General features: G+C 48.7%; 1 protein-coding gene across 4 annotated transcripts in view; it reads right to left on the reverse strand.

Moving 5' to 3' along the window:
- ACTN4 (actinin, alpha 4) overlaps window positions 1-19,042 on the reverse strand; it is a 69,165-nt gene extending 50,123 nt beyond the window's left edge. For all 4 annotated transcript variants that reach the window (XM_012657058.1, XM_012657055.1, XM_012657054.1 and 1 more), the window contains exon 1: window positions 18,748-19,042. In XM_012657058.1, coding sequence (XP_012512512.1) covers window positions 18,748-18,909 — 162 coding nt within the window. In that variant the 5' untranslated portion in view covers window positions 18,910-19,042. The remainder of the gene's footprint in view (window positions 1-18,747) is intronic.
- Window positions 19,043-20,260: the final 1,218 nt, after the last annotated feature.

Consider the following 20,260-nt stretch of genomic DNA (forward strand, 5'->3'; position numbering starts at 1 on the left):
CAGTATAGAGCCACCCCTGTCCTCACTGTTCCTGAAAAGGGACTGAGGGTAGAGCTGCCCTGGAGTGGCTTTCCACCTAGTCTGACCTCCATCCCACCGCGTTCCTGTGCTCCCACAGATGACCTGAAAGCCCAGGGAGAAGTGCAGGGTGTTGTGTGATCCCCAACTCCCGTGAGTAGAAATGCAAAAGTTCCCAGGGGACCTAGGAGACATTCTTTCCAGGCACCCTACCCAAATGGTGGGGCTGAGAGGCTGGGATGGGGCGAATGGAGAAAGGTATGGTTAGGAAAATGTTAGAAACACCAGATACACTGGCTCTGTGGGCCCCTGCGGAATGACCCTCTTCAGCTGCCAACAATTTCCAACTAGCACTAAGAGTGAACAGCTATTTCCACTAAAGATCAGAAAAGCACTAAAGTTTCCATACATTGAAGACTGAGCCTTGATATTCTTGGCTGGGCTGCAATTACCTTTCCCTCCTTCTCCCAACTCTTGCTTCAAGCTACCCAATGAGTCTTTTGCTTGTGGAGCTAGTGAACCAGCATGCCAAGCTACAATTCCAAAGTGTCCCCAAAGAACAAAACCCCAGGGCTACAACCATGAGGGTGTCAGCCCTGGTACTATAACCAAAAAGTGGTGCTAACCTCATCAACTTCCTGAGGCCACACTGGGCTCAGCTTCCTGGCAGTTACCACAAAACTGTGGCACCAACTGCACCAACATAGCTCCTGAAACAAGTAGCAGCTCAAGCAACCGAAGGGAACCCATCTTCCTAGGAAATGGGTAGCAATAACCTTTGCCACCCACACCCACCGTGATGATCTCCACCAGCTCCTCCCCAGCTGCCTCATATACACAAGCAATCTAAGCATAAACAGCATGCCTACAGCTCCAAGCCTAGTGCCCTACCCGGATCCATCCACTTTAAACCACAATGGGCCACCTAAGCTTTTCCCAGCTAGAAATTCTAGAGATTCCATTGATGGGGACACCTGCAAACTCTGGTTTCCTTGGCTAGAAGATGCATCCCTCTTGCCTAGATCTGTCATTCCTTTCCAGCAACATGTCCCAAACCAGGAACTAAGAAAAAGCCAGGATCCCATGGTAACTCCTCAGCCCTGGGGAGCCTATGAAACCACACACCAAGAACCAAACACCCATGACTCTTCTGGAGGTTAATTCATAAGGGAGGTAGCCCTGAACACCTGAGTTCCCAGACACAGAGCACATCGGAAAAATCCTTCCCAAACCCATGAAGGCAATGTCCACGGGCCTACTTCAGTCAGTCAGTAAGCAGCAAACCGCATTCACATCTGCCCGTCACCCTCATACTCAGCTGGCTTCCATCACTTAATTCATTGTCAGTCTTTCCTTCAAGAATGCAAGTGCTATTAAGGACAAGGCCGGGTTGGTTTTCTTTCTTGCTGTATCTTCGAGCCTAACACAGAATCTGGGTAAATGTTAGTTGAATGAGGAAAAAAAGGAAAAAAGATTATTAACAGATCACAGGAAACGTACACGGCTGTCCCGTTTAATCCTCAAACTTCCTTCTGAAGCTGTTAGGATGTCAGGAGGGGCACAAGGAGGGGGCACTCTAACTGTATCCTGATCCCGCATTAGCATTTCAGAGAGCACTGGTTCCATCAAGAAACTGGACTGTGCAAAGCATGAAACAAGAAACCACATTACAGCTCATCTGAGTAATCACCCATGGTTTATTTGGAATTCTAAGGAACAGGCACCTCAAAAGACATAACTCTCCTTAACCAGGCCTGGATCTTCTTACGACTGCCTTCTGCCATATAAATAGGAAGCCGGCTTGCATATTTTGCATTAATGTCTTCACACAGGGCTGCTTTGAGTTTATTTTTGTTGCTTTCATTTTAAGACTGTGTTTATGCCTCTCAGACTTCCAGCCAGAGGAAAAATGACAAGATGCAAAGCTTGTCCTTTTTTCAGAGATGCTCCAGACGGTTCCTGGAGGCACATGGGAAGATTAACAACTTAGAGATGCCAACTCACTGGCACTGGGTAGTTTTCCAAAATGTTTTTTGTGGAAGAAACAGACACATCAAACTAGTCCAGTGTCTCAGTTTCCACACTTCATAACAACGGAGCGAGCATTTACCTCGTGCCTAACTTACCACCCTGCGTTGTGGGCCACAAATTCCATACTGTGACAGCCAGTTACCCAAGCACCAAATGGGGAACGGCTCAGAAAAGGCCGTCTCTGAAAAAGCAGCAGCATTTTGAGGAGCAAAAATAGTAAGAGACGATTTTTTAAACTTAGGAAAACAAGGAAAGCTGAACCCAGATAAGAATATTTCCAAGACTGCCTACCCCGTGATTTCTTTCCCACTCGGCTTTTCACTTGACTTGCATCTTTTAAACACACACACACAGCACACGCGCCGCTCACAAACTCATTTTTTAATCCCACCAACCCTCCTCCCCCAAGGCCAGAGGCTTGGCAGTGACAGCTTTGAACAATGACATCACCCCAGGTTTGCCTCCTTGGCAGGGTCACCAATATTGTTTGCAGTGAATTTCCTGTAAAGGTTCTTAAGACAGGAAACTAGTCCTGTGCCTTGAGTCCTCCCCCTGCTCCGAGCCATCCTGTCAGGTTGAAACAAAGGCTTTTTGTGTTTTTTTCCTTTTAAGAAAAAAACAAAACTTCCCTGCACTTTTAATGAGCACCTTAATTACAAGCTAAAGAATTAGATATATTTACGGATGACCTCACGCTTGCTGATAATTAGCAATTTGAAAGACCTGGCACATCCCTAGACCTGGTTCCTTCTCCTTTGTCCCCTCCCCCAAGCATTCAGGTTAATTACTAAGCTTGACCTTCCAAAACAAAGTAGGTTTGGCGCAGCCAGCCCCCTTCCCCCAGGGCTTCCCAGCACGGAGGGGCTTGTTCCTCCCTCCCCCTAGATGGAAACTGCTTCAGAGAGGGTTGATTTGCTGGGGATAATGATGTAGGAGGGGTGACAGGTTTCTAGGGGGCCCCACTCCAAGTGTTGACAAGTTTTAATTAACGCCAGGGCTAATTTAACCCTGGCACAGTCAAAGGGAAGAAAACTGCTCATCTCAGAGGCAAAAGTGTTTGGATTTGCAGAGTCCCATCCATGACGGAGGCGAGATGTCTCCAAGTGTGCTCCCACGGCGGACTTTCGTGTTTGTACTCTGTGTTCTCCTAGCATGCAAATCCCACAATTGGAGGTGCAGCTGACTCAGGCTGTTACTTTCCATACACTTTTTTTGTGCTAGAAGGGTGTCAACAGCCCGATTTGGAAAGCACAAACCTGGTGGCCCTCCCTCAGGGTCCTGCCTGCAGCCAACAGCCAACAATGGGCAGCTCCTGAAAATGGCTGCACGCCCCCCGCCCCACCCCCAACCAGTTGTCACTCTGGCTGTAACATTTTCCAAATTTGCAGCGGCCCTGCGCCCTGTTAGGGGAGAGGCTGGGAGGCGGACATTCTCCTCATTCTTTTGCCTTATTAGGTTGTGGATTTGATTGCTTTTGGGGGGGATAGGGGCTAAGTTGAGGAATGGCATCAGGAAGTGACCCCAGGAAAGGGGGGCTGGGAAGGAGGAGAAAAGAGGATGGAGCAGTAGGCGTGAGAAGCACTGGGGGAAGGAGGCCTGGAGGGGCACAGGCCTTCCAAGCCCTCTACAAAGCCTCACGTTCCAGGTCAGCAGCTGGGCACAGGCTCCTGTGCACCTCCTGGCCCCTTGGCCCCGTTTGACAGCGTTTCTGGGCAGTCATTTTTGGGGTTATCGGTGGGAAGCCCTTTCTGTTTCTACATCATTTACCAGTTGAAGAGAAGGCAGCCTGACTAGGCTGCGGGCTGTTTCTAACTTGAGTCGACAGGAATTTTTTTTTTCTTTTTTTCTTTGGGGATCAGGGGACAGGGACAGGGGACCCAGGGAAAGGAGGCTCTCGGCTGACAGCAAACTTACTAACAAGCTGAATTACTCACGAAAGAACCTTCCTGGCACTGCCTATGGCTCAACCAGACACAAAATTGTTCAGGGGCCGCAACTATGAAACAAGAAGCCACCTCCCAGATAATGAAGCCCAGATGGACGCAAAGGCTGGGCAGAGGGCTCTGTCCCTTCAGCTCAAGTGCATGCTGCCACTTGATGGAAGATGCTTCTTTGAAGTTGTTGGCTGGGTTTGGAAGTTGGAGTTCCCAGGGGGAAACTTCAGGAAAGGGGGTCTATGTTTTGGTTTCCCACTGAGCTGCGCATTTCGGCGAGCCCTTTCAACCCCTTTGAAGAGGAGACTCAGGCAGCAGACCCCACCTGGATGCAGGATGGTGAGCCGTTGAAATTATTTTAAGAAGTTTATTGAGCACTTACAACATACCAGGCACTGTGCTAAGTGCTTTGTACACACCATTTATCGAGTTTAATACTCAGAATCATCCTGTGAGATAGGATGACACCCCTTGTCAAAGGACGGCACCGAGGCTTAGCCTCTGTCACATGCCCAGGGTCACGCAGCCAGTAGGTGGAGGAGGCGGGTGTGAAGCCCAGGTCCGTCTCCCTCCAAAGGCTGTGCTCCGGCCCTGGCCCTCTTCCCACCCCACACCTTTCACTACCTCCTGGTTCTGCTGCCAGAGCCAAGCATGGACACGGGGGTGCCAGACGCACCCTCCCACAGGAGCTTCAGTGCTCTCACACCCTCCCAGGGTGCAGCTGCTTGGGCCAGGAGACAGCCTGTGACACTGTGAATCCCAGTGACATCTGAGCCGCCTCCTATCTTGGTGGGTAGGCTGGGTGCTATCGGCTAACCCACCAGCTGAGCAGGCGTCTCCTCCCAGCCCCTGGGTTTCATGCAAGAAACTCACCCTGAATATTCTGCAACTTCTCCCCAAGAAACCTCGCCCAAAATGGGGGTGAAGCGATATATGCCCCAACTACAAGTAATGAACCCTAGGTTGTCTTCTCAAAGAATGTCCACCTCCCTATCATCTCTGCCTTTCAAAAAGGGAGAAACAGGCACCTAGTAAGGACTGTCAGGCAGACCCTGCCTGGAAGCCCTGACAAGGTGGGAAAGGAAATAGTAACCGGTTGTGCTAATATCCTACGGCCCCCTCCCTCTCCCTCGTGGCACCACAGTGCTTTGGTGCTCAAGCTACAGAGACTAATTCGATCCAAGTGACACTTTCCACCCTCACCCTCTTCAGCAAATCCTTCTACAGCAAACCCACTGGTCCCAGGTGGAGACCAAATTCTCCTGGATGGTTTCAGCCACTATTCTACTTGCATGAGCTGACATAGCTCTCGTGCGTCCTCTGAAGGGGGCAAAACCCCACCTGAAACCACACAAAGAAAGAGGCAAGGGCCAGAACGCAGCTCGAGTGTGTCAATTTGGGGACAGTGTATCAAGGGCACAGCGCTATTTGAGTCACACATTTGGCCATAAGCATCAGCATGGGGGTTTTTGTTTTGTCTTTTTTTTTTTTTTTTAAACACACTGGAGTAGTGCCTGGGATGGGAACTCTGAGTTCCACAAGCCAGCTCTAAGGCATTTATTTAAAGAAAATAATAGCACCTGGAAGCTTAGCTTGGCAGGCGAGAATAAACTCTTACGGCAGAACACATCCCAGCTGCCCTCCTTGCAGGGACGACACACAAACTGTGGCACACCAGACCGGCCAGCCACGGGAGTCGATCCCATTCACCTCTCAATGCAGAATGGCCGTCCCCAGTTCTGAGTGACCATCTGGACGGGGAGACCGTGCGGCACCACACACCCTGAAGGGCTGTTAAGGCACAGGGCTTGGAGAGAGACCCTTAGACATAAGAAGAGAGCAAGAGAGTCTTTTTTTTTTTTTTTTTTTAAACCTGTGCTTATTTTGAAGAGACTATGCCTCAAAAGGCACAGCGCAGACTCCCACCTGGGGAGCAGGGTCTGGCCCACCCACTGTATCTGTGAAAGTGACAGGACCCGAAACCTAGAGTCTTGCTACTCAGAGGCTCTAAGGCATGGCTAAGACATACCGAGCATGGAGAAGGAACTGGCAGGACTGCTCGAAAGAGGCAGCTAAGGAATGCTGTTTACCTGCACACAGGACCCTCCAGCACTAGCCCCCGGCCACCTGCCCGCAGCTGGGGAAAGGCCCGCCCCGCCTGCACACTCACCTCCTTTATGAAAGTTTCCATGACTGACCCCACCTGCCCTTATTCACCCCTTTCCTCTCCCAGGACACGGCTAGAGAGCTGTGGGCTTGTCGGGGTGCTGCTTAGTGTCCTTCTGAGGTCTCATGTGGCTTCACTCTCTGCCCAACTACACCGTGAGCTCCTTGAGAGCATGGGCCGGGTCTCCGGTTTCCCTCATGCCCCTATAGGCTCGGCACAGCTCTGCTCTGCAGAGGGGCCCAGCGAGGGCTGTTGTCTGGCCCTGGCGGTCATGTTTCTACCTGAGTGCTGGACTCCAGGACCCATGAAGCCCCAACTCATATTACACAAGAAGCTAGACGGCTATAAAATGCAGACCCACTTTGGTTATCAGCCTCTAATTTTGTTACCCAAGTGGCAAATGCTGAAGGCTTTCAAAAGGACCTTCCAAGTCTTCATAGTGTGATAGAAAGAGGCAGCCTCCCCCCAGGAAAGCCTTTTCTATCTGCAGCAACAACTTGGAGCAGGTTCAGCTCAGCATAAATGCATAATAAGCCACCCACCACGGAAACTTACAGCTGTATCCCAAACGTGGGGTAGGACTCAATATGATCTGACACATTTTCCACTTGCCATGTACTTTCTTCCCACTCTGAATCAATTTCATAACGGGGAAGTTTTATTTTTGTATTTAAGGGGATAAGGATAAACACATAAACACACACAAACTTATCTCCCCTCCTATACAGCCACTTAAAAGATTTAACAAGTTCACATGAGTACGCTGCCAGAAGAATGGAAACCTCGCCATCTTCTCTCTAGCTGAAGCAGCCGGGCTGGCCGTGCCGTCATAGGACACCTTCATATTCATTTGTTCCTTTACATTCTGTCCACAGGGATGATTTTTGTTTCCGAGTCTCATCAAGGATAGGGCAGAATCCTAGCCCATGTGCACGATGGACGTTTTATGGCCCGTGAACTTAACTTCTTGCCAGGTGCTATGTGTACAGAGCCAGGAGTGTCTGTTGATAGCCCAGAGCTCTTGCCGTTCCTCCCTCCCTGAGTAAAGCCACGTAACTAGTTTGACCAGCTCTGCCTTCAAATGGGGAGCCACAGGGCCAGTGAAATCTACCTTGTTCCTGGACTGGCTTCCAGTGGAGTACAGAAACTGAATGTCTCAGGCTGAATCAGCCGGCATGTCTGTCTCTTTCTCCAAACTAGAACCACCCTAGCTCCACCCAACCAAAGGAAACAAGGAGGAAATACTGAGCAAATGAAAGAGGGATTTATAGAGAAGAAAAGGACCTAGGAGAAAAGCCAATTTAAAAATCAGGCTTCCTAGCTTCCAACTTCAAAGAGGGAGACTCAACATTTTACAAAAGATGCTTTGTAAAGCAAGTGGCATCTTACCAGGTAGGAACATCCTCTTGATGAGATTGAAGGGAGCTGAGAACTTGTTCATGTGGTACAAGTTAAGTTCTCGGAGAGAGCCATACTACAAAGCCATTGTGAGTACACAGTGCTATAAAACTCCAGATTCAAAAGTTACCAACGTGTTAATCAAGTACAGGTGCCTGCTGCGCAACGATCACACAGATGATTAAAGCTTTTGTTTGGTTTAATGTTCTACAGTCTTGGGATTCCCACTTTAGAAGCCAGTTCTGGTTTGGCCTGTCCAAGGGGCCTGGAAGGGAAGGGTTGTCGTGCCAAAGTCCTGGAAGCATGAAGTCCCTGAACTACTAGAGTCTAACAGGGACTGAATTTGCAGATACAAGTTGACTCCAGCTCTCATCAGCATGTCTGACAACACAGCTCTAAGTGATCTGGTTGTGCCCATCTCTTCCCCTTGTCCTACCCTGACCACTCTTGCCCTCCTTCTGCTCCTCGGGGCTGCCACACTTAAGTTCCCTCTGCTTGGAACAGCCTTCCCCTAGTGCTCTCTTGGCTCCCTTTTTCTCATCCTTTAGGGGAACAGCTGAAATGCCATGTCTTCAGAGACCTTCCTCTCCACCTAAAGTACCCGCATTGCACTCTCCTCCCCTCCCCAGCCTCTCCTAAAGCCAGTTCCAACCACAGTCTACAACACAGTGTAGAAATAAGAGCATAAGCTAGAAAGCCAGAACTTCCAGGTTCAAATCCTGGCACTGGCACCGACACCTGGGCAAGAGGCTTAACGGCCCATGGATCCATTTCTGCATGAGTTCTAGAAGGGTAACAACACCCATCTCTCAGGATTACACAAGTCACTCCATATGAAGCACTTAGAATAATGTCCAGTGTCTAGCACAGAGTAAAACGCTGTTATTATTTAATTTATAGCACACAATCTGACGTTATCTTGTTTATTATTTACTCGCTTGCTGTCTGTCTCCCCCACCAGCCTGTGAGTAGATCAAGAACACATAGAAATGAGATGGAATCCAAGGGCAGAAAAAGAAGAGTAAAAAATTTAAAAAAAGAAAAGAAAGAAACGAGATGGAAGATGGTTTGCATTTGGTCATCTGATCTACTTGGTGGCCGTAGCCAATCCCAAAGCAGGGGGCACACTCCACAAAGACCCTCACTGCCCACACTCTGACATAATTCTACCCACAGAGCCTGAACTGCTACTCAGAAGTCTCATGTTTAAACTATGCTTGGAATGTCTGATAGGAACATACACTTATTTTTAGGCAAGAAAGTTGTCTCCCAAGCTAACCCCATGGCCCTAGAGCAGGCCCTATTTGGCAAGGACTGCTTTATGCTTATTTATTAAAGAGGCCCAGAATTTTCTCAAGTCTACGGTAGCTACTAAGAGAACTCAGTGCACTGTGAGCCTTCTGTTTTTATGGTCAAAGCTTGTTCCCTTTGAATCTCTGGAGTGTTTCCAGGCAACGAGTAGGAGCTGAGTGTTACCCCCTTACCTTACACAGCTTTGGGCCATGATACCAATCATCCCTAAATTAGTTCACAGCTTTCAATGGGTTAAATTCTCTTCCATGGGTTGTCCCTCATCAGTGAGTTAATGAAAGTTACAAACGGAAAGGGAAAATTCATTTCAAAATATGGCCAAGAATTCCCTCCCCTAACTGGTCTGGGTATTTCTTTCTTCTAACCTCACCAAGAGACACAGTGCTGGGTGACTACAGCCAGCGTCCCTGAGAAAGACATCTCGATACAGGCCTTTCCGTTTTAGAGGCCAGTCCTACCACAGTCTTGGCAGTGCAGCTCAAATGATCAAAAAAAGGAAAGAAAAAGAAAAGTAACCGCCTCACACTCCTGGTGATGTTTACCGTCTGGATACCTTCCAGGGCTTGAAAATCTGAATCATGACTGGTTAGTGGACAGCCTGTGAGAAGGGTGGATCCATCAGACTGCCCCGAACCACCCTGGCAAGTCGGCTGCTTCCAGACATTTTGAATTTTGAAACTGAGTTAATCTCATAGGCCAGAACTGGAAGATCACACAAGTCTTAAATTAAAAAAAAAAAAAACAACAAAACTCTGACCCTTCCAAATGCAAGGCATGCCAGTAACAGCCAAAGCACTTTGCGAAAGCATTTAATAGTTTCATCAAATATATAGTTTAATGCAAAGATACTCATTTTCTTAACGGAAAGAAGGGGAGGGGAGTGATTGGGAGAAAAAAGTATATTTACTGCCAAAGTTGTAGCAGGGAGGATGTGCATTTTTTTTTTTAAAACGTTACTTGTGCTTGGGATTTGCTGGAAACTTCAGAGTTCTTTTTAATTTGTCAGTGTTTGTGAAAGCAGGCAAAAGATGCCGGCACATTTTGCCCTGCTATTAAGAAGTCACATAGCTGAGATTCCAACTCTAAATGCCTAGAGAAAAAGCACACGTCCCAGCCACAAAGCCAGCAGCAGCAGCTTTCATGGTGTGCTCTTCTTTTTCCTCTCCACCTCTCACGCACCCCTCATTAATAAAATGGACTGAGGCAGGTCTTGGTAGCTCATGCCAGTAATCCTAGCACTTTGGGAGGTTGAGGCAGGAGGACTGCCTGAGGCCAGGAGTTCGAGACCAGCCTGGGCAACATAGTGAGATCCTGTCTCTACAAAACATTAAAAAATTAGCCAGGTGGGGTGGCATGTGCCTGTAGTCCCAGCTACTTGGGAGGCTGAGGCAGGAGGATCGTTTGAGCCCAGGAATTCGAGGCTGCAGTGAGCTATGATGATGCCACTGCACTCCAGCCTGGGCAACAGAGTGAGACCCTGTCTCAAAAAAATAAAACAAAAATAAATATAAAATGGATTGGCCTAACTCCTGCACTTGGGGACAGAGGGCTCTCATCCTCCCACCCAGCATGGACACTATGCTAGTGGGTATTTTCCTGTGAGACCAGCTGGCAGCATCTTTTTTTCTGCCCAGGAGCCTAACACTCCACCACTAGCGCTGCCTTTGGTATGCTGGCACTCCCCAAAACAGCAAGTAAGCAACTCAGTTTCCATGGTGATATCAACTAAATACCTTTTACTCATACCCACATTGAGATTGATCATACAGCACTAATGTGTTAACCGTTACACACGCACATACCAAGGCCCTGATGACAATGACTGAAGTCAGCTTCCAGCACTGCCCTTGGCCCTTGGCAAAGGAAGGCCTGTCATTTTGATAATACGAGCTATAGACTCACAAATCCTCTTATTGTGACGCCCCTCTCAAGCAACTTCTCAGCGTGGCTGAATGTTGAATCACTTGCAAGCAAGCTTCCTTCCATGATGGATGGATGGATGGATGGAAGGAAGAAAGGAAGGAAGGAAGGAAGGAAGGAAGGGAAAAAAGTGCATCTACTTCACTTCCTGCAGTGCCTCCATTTGGAATGGCTGCTAATTAAGACATTCTTAGAATTGGAATCAGAGTCATTACTACTCGGGAGGTAAGATAGGGAAACTCTTTATCTTAGGTTTTTTGGAGATGCAAAACCCAAATGTGTTCCCTTCAGACATGGAGAACAAAAGTGAAGCATACGGCCTGCTTTCTGCGCTGCCTCCAATCCACCTCGACCGTGGCTTCCACTCACTCTCAAAAGCCATCAAGGAGGGGGAAAAAGATGAAAAGAAAAACCCACTAGAAAGCCAGTGACAGACATCACTCAGCCCCACACACCTTTGGGGGTAAAACTTAAAAAAGCATAAAACAAACCACAATGTCTTCTTTATTTCTGCCTGAAGCTGAAGACACAAATGCTATTGTATTGCTGGTGTTCTAGCATCTCATTCAACCATTGCAACACCCTCGATATTTCCCAAGATGACTTCACTGTGTTCTGCAGAGTAGTAACTGCCGCTGCTACTACTACTTCTGCCCCACGTGGATAGCTCCACTGGAAGACAAAGAATCTGTTCTGTTCTCATATTTGAAAGAAAAACATCTAAATAAGCCTTTCTTAACTCGGCAGGAGGGTACTGCTCTCCTTTCAGAATGGAGGGTTCAAATGCCCAGATGGGGAGCAGTATGCTTTATTCATGGGAGCAGCCAAGCTTTAAGTGTGTACGTGTTAGAAAACCGGAGCCTTAAAAAGGAAAAGCTGTATGAGAAGCAAGTGATAAACGCACAATTCTCACACAATCGGCCCTCTGTATACACGGGTTCCAAATCAGTGGATGCAACCAACCATGTTTTTTCCGAACATATTGGGTGGTGGTGGGGGGGGGAATGAACAATTGTCTCCGTACTGAACATGTACAGACGATTTTCCCTTGTCATTATTCCCTAAACAATACAGTCTAACAACTATTTACATAGCATTTACACTGTATTAGATATTATAAGTAATCTAGAGATGATTTAAAGTATTCAGGAGGATACGCACAGGTTATATGCAAATGCTACACCATCTTATGTAAGGAACTTGACCATCTGTGGATTTTGGGATGGGGGATGTCTTGGAACCAATTCCCCACAGACGCCAAGGGACAACTGTATTTAACATGTGGCCTGGCTTCTTAAAAAACAAAACCCAAGGCTGGGTTCAGGGGTTCACACCTGTAATCCTAGCACTTTGGGAGGCTGACGCAGGAGGGTCGCTTTAGGTCAGGAGTTTGAGGCTGCAGTGTCTCAAAAAGCAGAAAGAAAAACCTGCCCCCAAAGCCCTAACGTTTGAAACAGAAGATTAATCAAGTATCCTCCAATCACAAGCAATATCTTCAAGTCAAGAGGGGCTGTGGGATCCTGGGTAAGTCACTGACCTGCTCACCCCATGGCACGTTTCCAGGGCCCAGTGAGATCGAGTTTTTTTCCCCAAGCGTGGCATGTACACGAGAGATTTTAAGGATTATTCACACCTTACATTAAACCTTGAATCATACTGAGAAAGCTATACTCTTTGATTTTCTTGTAAACTTGACGACTTCAAAGAGAAAGTCTCTGCTTGGTAGTGGTGAGTCTTTAGCACCTCACCAACACTCATTAACAAAGAGAGCAGGCCTCTGGCCCAGAGCCTTCTGCAAAAATACTATCTACCTAGAACCTAAGGCCACTGTTTTGTTTTCAACGTGTTTGTTTTCATAATTTCCTTTTATTTATGGCCAGGAAAGTTGATTTTCCATTTGCCATAGTCATATCAATTTTCCTTTTAAAACTTAATGTAAAATGCAAATTGACTTAAAGAAAATAACTCAGCATACAAAAGTAGTTATGGAAAAATCACAAATGACTGAAGTTTGGGAAGCATGGAGATAAGCATAGGGAGACTGCTCTGGCGGGGGAACCACTGTCCCTTCTAGAAACACAGGGGAGTCCTTCACTTGTGGGGTAGGGAGGAGAGAACGGGGCTCATCCGAGGAAAGCAGGAGCCCGGACAGCGACAGGTGGCAAATAGCAAACCCCAAGTAAACTCAATCCACTCACTTTTACATAACACTTCAATAAATCACGTCTAAGAAAAAGGCCACTGGCCTCTTCCAGAGTAAATACTGTTCCAACTAAAGGGAAGGCCACCAAGTTACACCAATCAGCTTTTAAAGACTTTCCATGGACATTCCAAGTTAATGCCTTTGTTGTTTACAAGAGAAAGGGGATGGGGAGGACATGAAAGAACACAACCAAAAAAGGCACAACACCAAGACAAATGTCTCAGGGATTTTTATAATCCCAGGGAGACCGCCACTACTTGGATAAAACTTCCCCAGCACTAACGTAAGGACGCTCTTGCCAGTTAAACATACGCAAAGATTTCACTTTCGCGAGCAGGTGGGATCCTTCCGCCCCAGCCAGTTGGTTAATTTTTCACCTCAATAAGATCACTCTTTCCTGGTACATGTCATAGAGGTTAAAAAAATAATAATAATAAGATCACTCTTTAAACAGGCTGGAATTTAAAACGATTATGTTTCTCTTTGATTCATTTAAAATTACACTCCTTGATACCTGGCATACTGACTAACATGTAACTCATAAACCTTCTTGAAGAAAAGTAAGTGATACTTGTGCCACTTTCAGACACTTTATAACAAATTCTGGCGCCTACAACTGCCAACATTGTAAAACTAAGTTTCCTTATAACTCTGCTTTGATGTTTCAAAGTTTAAACCCATTCTAAAGGAGACTGATCTTGAGCTCTCAAACTACCCACGATATAAAGGCTTCTTTCAAACTTCCACGGATGACAGTATTTGCATCTGGTCAAGTAGAGACTTCCGTCTACCTTTAATAGGTCACTGTCTCAGTTACCGAAGCCATTGAATTACCAAATTGCTATCACTTGCCTCTTATTTCCATGAAAAAAGAAAAGGAGAGGGAAAATCTTAAACAAGGTAACATGAGCATTTTTGTAACTCTGTAAACCAAATATGTAAATAAAGGCAACGGAAGGAAACTGAGGGAAGGGAACCAAATGTGAACGATGAGAACACGGCCATCACTAAGTGAAGGAAACAAGGATAAGGCTGGGGAAACATTGCTCTGGAATATACTAAATGACGGGGAAGAGATATAAACATGTTGATATTTTAGCTATTCAGAAAACCTGAATGAGCAAGTGATACTACAGCAAACAGCTGTTCAGTAATTATTTTTGCCCTTCCCCTCTCCCCTTCAAAAAATAAAAGCAGCAGCAAGGGAATCATTTTTTAAAGAACAACCCTAAGATCTGGTCAAAGGCTTGTACAATTCCCAGCACGCTATAAATCAGTGTAGCAAAAGCCTAAAGTGTTTGTCTCAACAGTCTCAAATTCCTTGGGCCTTCCCAAATCAATTCTTTTTTGGCTCCATTCTCCTCACTGTCATCTGCTAGACAGCACTGCCAGAGAACTTGTACTATGCACCCAGTTAGTTAATTCCGAAAAACGGTGCTGTCTGGACAAAGTCTGCCATGACTGGAGTATACGTTGAAGCGGCAGCCGTCCCGCTCCAGAGGCTTGGACTGGAATCTAGACTTGTCCCTGCTCCCCTGCCACCGGGGTAAGACGGCATTTTGAGAGCGCAGGCCTGTACTTTCACGGACCTCCCTGACTGCATCTCAGGAGTTTAACAGCACCTGGATATTAATAACACCACCCTCATCTCCTGGGTTGTTTCCTCCAACACTTTCACCAAACTGTGTGCAAAAGGCAGCCCACTTGAGGCCAAGCAATTGGCTTCCATTAAATGAACGCTTTTAGCACCAGTCCCAAGTGGAGGGTGACTCAGCTCCCTGCCGCCAAAGTAGCCTTCCTGTTGGTCTCAGAAGCCGGAACCAGGGAGGGTGTTTCAAAAGGCAGAGGGCAATCCCTGGGCCACACCCTGGACTGCCTATTATTACGTGAAGTGGCAGGCACCGCTCCATGGCACCGACCGGATCTCAGACAGCCCCGTACTCCCTGGCCATGCCCCCATACCTCACCTCTTCTTTAGTCAGTAGAAAAGTCATGTTCTAAAACACATTTTGGAGAGGAGGAAGGGGGAGAACTGAGTGCTAGCAGCTGAGCAGCTTCCCCTACCGCTCTCCCAAGAAGGCACATGTATCTGCACAGTCGTGTTTTTAGATGATAATTGAGTTTGTTTAGTTTTTTATTTTTTGTAAGTATGTTATTCAATTTTGAAAACTGCTAAGGACCTGTTAGTCTTAGCTAGATCCTAAGAGGCAAGCAATTAGAGTAATGGAACAAAATAACAGATGGCTACTTTGGGGCCTCCATCATCAGGCTTTAAAAAAAAAAAAAAAAATTTGGAGAAAAACAAAACACCATTGAACTTTTCAAATAATTAACTCACACCTAATACAGCTCAAGCCAAAGGTCAGAGTCTAAACGCTGAAGCCCCTGTAAATAGTGATGTTTCGATGAACATGAAAGCTTAGCAAGTGAGGAATTTCTTCTGGCTGTGAGGAGAAGTCTGGGCATAACTATCAAGAGGTCTCACCCTTCCAGAACAGCAGAGGGTGGCAAGGGTACCCATACCCCTTTTGGAAACTGGGAGAGGGAACTGTGGCCCAGAACTATAATTGCTTAAGAATTTGCTCAAACACCAGACCAGGGCTTCTCCGTCCCCTCAGGAGAATACTTATGGCCCTCCCTTGCAAAAACTGTTGCATAACCTACTTACTGGACAACGCCTTGGTTACAGGGGTCCCCAGAAGTCAGAGCGAAGGGCTTCCAGGTAGAAGTGAGATACACACACCCTCTGACTTGGGCTAACTCTTGCTTAATTCCCAGAATAATTAAACTCTACCCACTTTAAGGGCCTACAGCTGTTCTGGACACAGATTTTTTTTTTTAGAATATGTATGTACAGGACCCTCATAGGACTGTCACTCTCCCTATGTCCAGTGGCTCTGCTTTGGAGAGGCAAGAAGGGCAATCTGTCACTCACTAAAGTGACATTGCAATGTAGAAAAATGACAGCCAGCCTGTTGGGGGTGGAGGGGAGAAGGTCTCTTAGAAGGCAGGGAGGGAAGAGCACAAATTGGTGTATTCCTTTCCACTACTCCCTCCCCCATTTCATAAAGAATCCCTAGCCCACGACAGGAAAGGGCACAGAAGTGAAACAATACTCCCCCCGCCCCAAATAGCTAAGTGTAAATATTTGCTGGAGTAAATGGAGTAGCAGGACGTACTAGAATCTGGCCCTTACTGAGAATCTAAAGCAGCTGGTATTAGAGGACACTGTGAGCCACCCTCTTCCTCAGCCTGGCCTGGCCCTGGAGGAGCTGGGAGCTAAGAGGAGGGAGAATTACACATGGCAGCAAGGTGTTGCGGTTCCAGTGAGTCCTGGTTCCCACCAGGGCCCAAATGGTGCCCAGCCTCACCCTGTGGGCAAGGGAGACTACAACCTTGAGCAGCACAAGCACACGCCCTAACTCCCAGTAGGGAGTGGAACTGAGCTAGCAAAAGGAGTCACTTGGGGAGGGGTAGAAGACAGGAAGGGAGGGAAAGGGAAGGTTCCCCCCGCCATCACCTGAGAAAAAAGGGTGAGGAGCTCATTTTCTCAAGCACCTAGAGCTGGAGAAGACAGATCCTAGACATCCTCAAAAACGAAGCGGTGGCCCCCATTCCCCTCCCAACTTTCCAAGTCTCTTGGCAACTCTTAACCTTTTCCAACCTGGCGCTGCCTCAGGCAACACATTATTGTGGAGATTCCAGACTAGATCTCCCCTTCCCATCAAAAAGCGCTTTTATGTCAGCTATCTCTAGGCGCCCACCCCAAGGGAGGTGGGGAGACGGATAAACGCACCGCTCCCAGCCTCCCGCTCCCAGCCTCCCGCTCCCCACCCCCATTACTACCGACGAGGAAATTCAAGCAGACGCTGGTAATTTACCCAAGGTTAAGCCACCTCAGCTGCCTTGGAACTGCAGCTCCTTCCACACTCTCCCTCCAGACTGGGCCACCTGTGCGGAGCCCCAGGGCACCAACTGGCACCCTCCAGTCACACTCTCCACGTCCTTCCCTCGGCTCCCCACTCAAGCCCTTCGGTCGGCCCCCATGTTCCTGAAAAACAAATCTCTGGCAAACCCACTCTCGCAAGTCCTTAGAGCCAAAGTCCCAACTCCATACATGTCCATCTTTCTAGAATCACCCTTCGATCCCTTCTCGTTTTACAGATGACAGAACTGCAATGAGAGATCAAGGGTCTTGCCCAAGGCCACAGAGCTAATTAGTAACGAATCTGGCAAGAAAATCCAGATCTCCGGATCACATTTAATATGCCTCTAACTTCGAGTACCTCCCACCCTCTTCACACACACTGCTGAACCCCCTCCCTGACACCCACTCGACACACTCAAACCCTCTCTTATAGCGACTCAGAGCTCGCCCCCCCCATTGCATTATTCCCCCCACACACCCTAACACCTTCCCTGGGCCTCCCACTCTACTTCTGATCTCCCTTTCACTACTGTGGGTCCCTCCCGAGTTGCTTCCACACCCCAACATGCCGCCTGAAAACAGACACTGCGTTAGGATCCCTTCGCCTGCCCTTCTCTCCGAAAAAGACAATTCTTCCTGGACACTCTTCCTCCAAAACTCCTTACTCTCCCTTTACGACACAGATACGCTCTCCAGTCCCAGGACTGCATCTCCAGAAGCGCCCCCCCAACTCCCTTCTCAGTCCACGCATCACACATTCCCTCTCTAATGAGACTTTCATTTTCCTAAACTAACCTCCCTCCCATTATCCGCCATTGCAGCCCACGCTCCCTCCCACCGCTCTCACCTTTCCCAGACTGTGTCTTCCTCAAGATCCTCCATGCTTTGCTGAGCTTTTCAAACTCCCAGCAATTCTTCAGAAACCCCACCTCAAAATACCCCCAATACTCTCCGTACCCCCCTTCGGCTTCTCTGTCCCTCATCAATTCCTCATTCCTCCTATCTCCCAACCTTCTCCTCTTCCCTTTGAAAGAGGGGACCCCGAATAAATCTCGCCCTCTTCAAAAACACCTTATTCGCAGGCCCCTTAAACTTCTCCCATCAGCACCCCACCCTCGTCAGGCCCCCAGTCCCGCCAGACCTCCTTAGCACCCCCTAAGACCCACGTCTTTTCATACCCGATTCTGTCCTCTCATCTTCCTGGCCTCCCTAGCCCTCCCACCCCTCTTCAGATTCCACAGTCCCTCCCTTGGTACCCCCACTCCGGCTTTAGACTTCTGATTCTTCGTCCCCTTTAGAACGCCTCCGACCTAAGGCTTCCTCGATTCCAACCTTCTTCAGATCTTTCTGCACTCCAAACAACCCCCTCCATATTCGAGATCCTCTCCTGACTTCCCAAACCCCTAATTTTGCCCTCACCCACAAACTCCCTTCCCACGTTCCCTCGTTTCTCCCCCGGCACTCCCAACCCACCCTCTGACCGTTCAATCCCGCCTCAGAGCCCGATTCCGTTTTAACCTCCCCCCCCACCTCCTGTTTCCCCTAACTGCCCTCCCAGACCCTCCGAATCCCTCATCAGGCTTCCTGGCTCCTTTTTTTAGCCTCCCATGTTCCCTGCTCGGCCGCCGATTATTTTTTCAGGTTCCCAATTCCTTCCTCGAGCTCAGCGATTCCTTTTCCAACTCCAAATCCCTTCCCAGACCCGCCAGTTCCTCCTCGGGACCTCCAATTTCCGCCACGGACCCTCCAATTCCCTCTTAGGACCTCCAACCCCCTCCGAGCCCCCCACCTCCCCTCCAAGACCCCCTCCAGCCCGTCCGGCCCGCGGGCCGCGCACCTTGCGCTGCTGCTTCTCCCAGGCCGGGTCCAGGAGCAGGTCCCGGTCCCAGTCGTCCTCCTGGGCCATGTAGTCGCCCATGCTACCCCCGCCGCCAGCGCCATTGCCCGCGCTGCTGGGGCCGTACTGGTACGACTGGTTCGCCGCGTGGTAGTCCACCATTCCGCCGCCGCTCACTTGCCCACCAGCCGGTCCGCTCCCGCCTCAGCTCCCGCCCCTCTGCCCGAGCCGCCGCCGCCGCCGCCGCTTCTTCAGCTGCTTCAGCCCGCCCTCCGCCGGCGCCTGCGCACTGCCCGCCGCGCCTGCGCACCGCGCCGCCGCCGCCGCCCTCCCGCGCGCGCCCGCCAAGCCCGAAAGGCACTAAGACCGCTCGGCGCCTGCGCAAAGTCCAGGTCCCCTCGCCTTCCCTCAGCTGCTGTACGAGCCGCGCTCCCTCTTTCGCGCGAACGCGCGCGCCACCGCGCGTGGGCGGGGCCACAGTCATGAATGATTCATGAGGCGAGTCTCGCCACTGGGCCTTAACCTGCTCAGGCATGGGATATGCTGTACGGTGTTCCCATTCGGCTACACAAACCCAACAAATATTTATTGGACGCCTACTGTGTGCCAGACCGTGTTTTACACAATGGCACTAAAGAAGACAGACAAAAATCCTGCCCTCACGAAACTACCTTCAGATGAAGGAAGGCAATAAACAAAACAATTTTTTTTTTGAGACAGGGTTTCCCCTGTCCTCCTGGCTGGAATGCAGTGGCGTCATCATAGCTCACAGCAACTTCACACTCCTGGGCTCAAGGGATCCTCCTGCTTCAGCCTCCTGAGTAGCTGGAATTAAAGGTGTGCGCCACTGCCCAGCTAAATTTTTTTCTATTTTTAGTAGAGATGGGGTCTTGCTCTTGCTCAGGCTGGTCTCGAACACCTGACCTCAAAGCAATCACTCCTGCCTCAGCCTCCCAGAGTGCTAGAATTACAGGCGTGAGCCACTGCACCCAGCCAAAATTGTAAGAAATATATAGCACTGTATATTCCAAGGTGGTAAGTATTCTGGAGAAAAATCAAGCATGAGTTGGAATGTAAATAAACTAGTCAGGGTCGGCTTCATGGGGAAGGTGAACATTTGAACAAAGACATGAAGGATTCACAAAATGGATGCGGGAGTTAGGTCAGACTGGAATAGGTACCGGTGGCTGGTACTGGGAGGTAGAGGATTCTTTGGACTTGTCTATCTTCATTCATTCAACAAACATTTATTGAGCACCTACTATGCACCAGGCATTGTGCTTGGGTACTGGTCATATAGTGGTGAGCATGATATGCCTGGTTAGTTCTCAAGTGGCTAACCTCATAGTGGGCAACAAACATAAGCAAACAAATACGGGTAAAGGATGTTGCTGCCAAGTGCGGTGACTCACACCTATAAACCCAGCACTTTGGGAGGCTGAGGCGGGAGGATCATTTGAGGCCAGGAGTTGGGAGACCAGCCTGGGCAACACAGGGAGACCTTGCCTCTAAA

This window comes from Propithecus coquereli, unplaced genomic scaffold (genome assembly GCF_000956105.1).
Source record: "Propithecus coquereli isolate 6110/MARCELLA unplaced genomic scaffold, Pcoq_1.0 Scaffold53, whole genome shotgun sequence".
Classification (NCBI taxonomy): domain Eukaryota; kingdom Metazoa; phylum Chordata; class Mammalia; order Primates; family Indriidae; genus Propithecus; species Propithecus coquereli.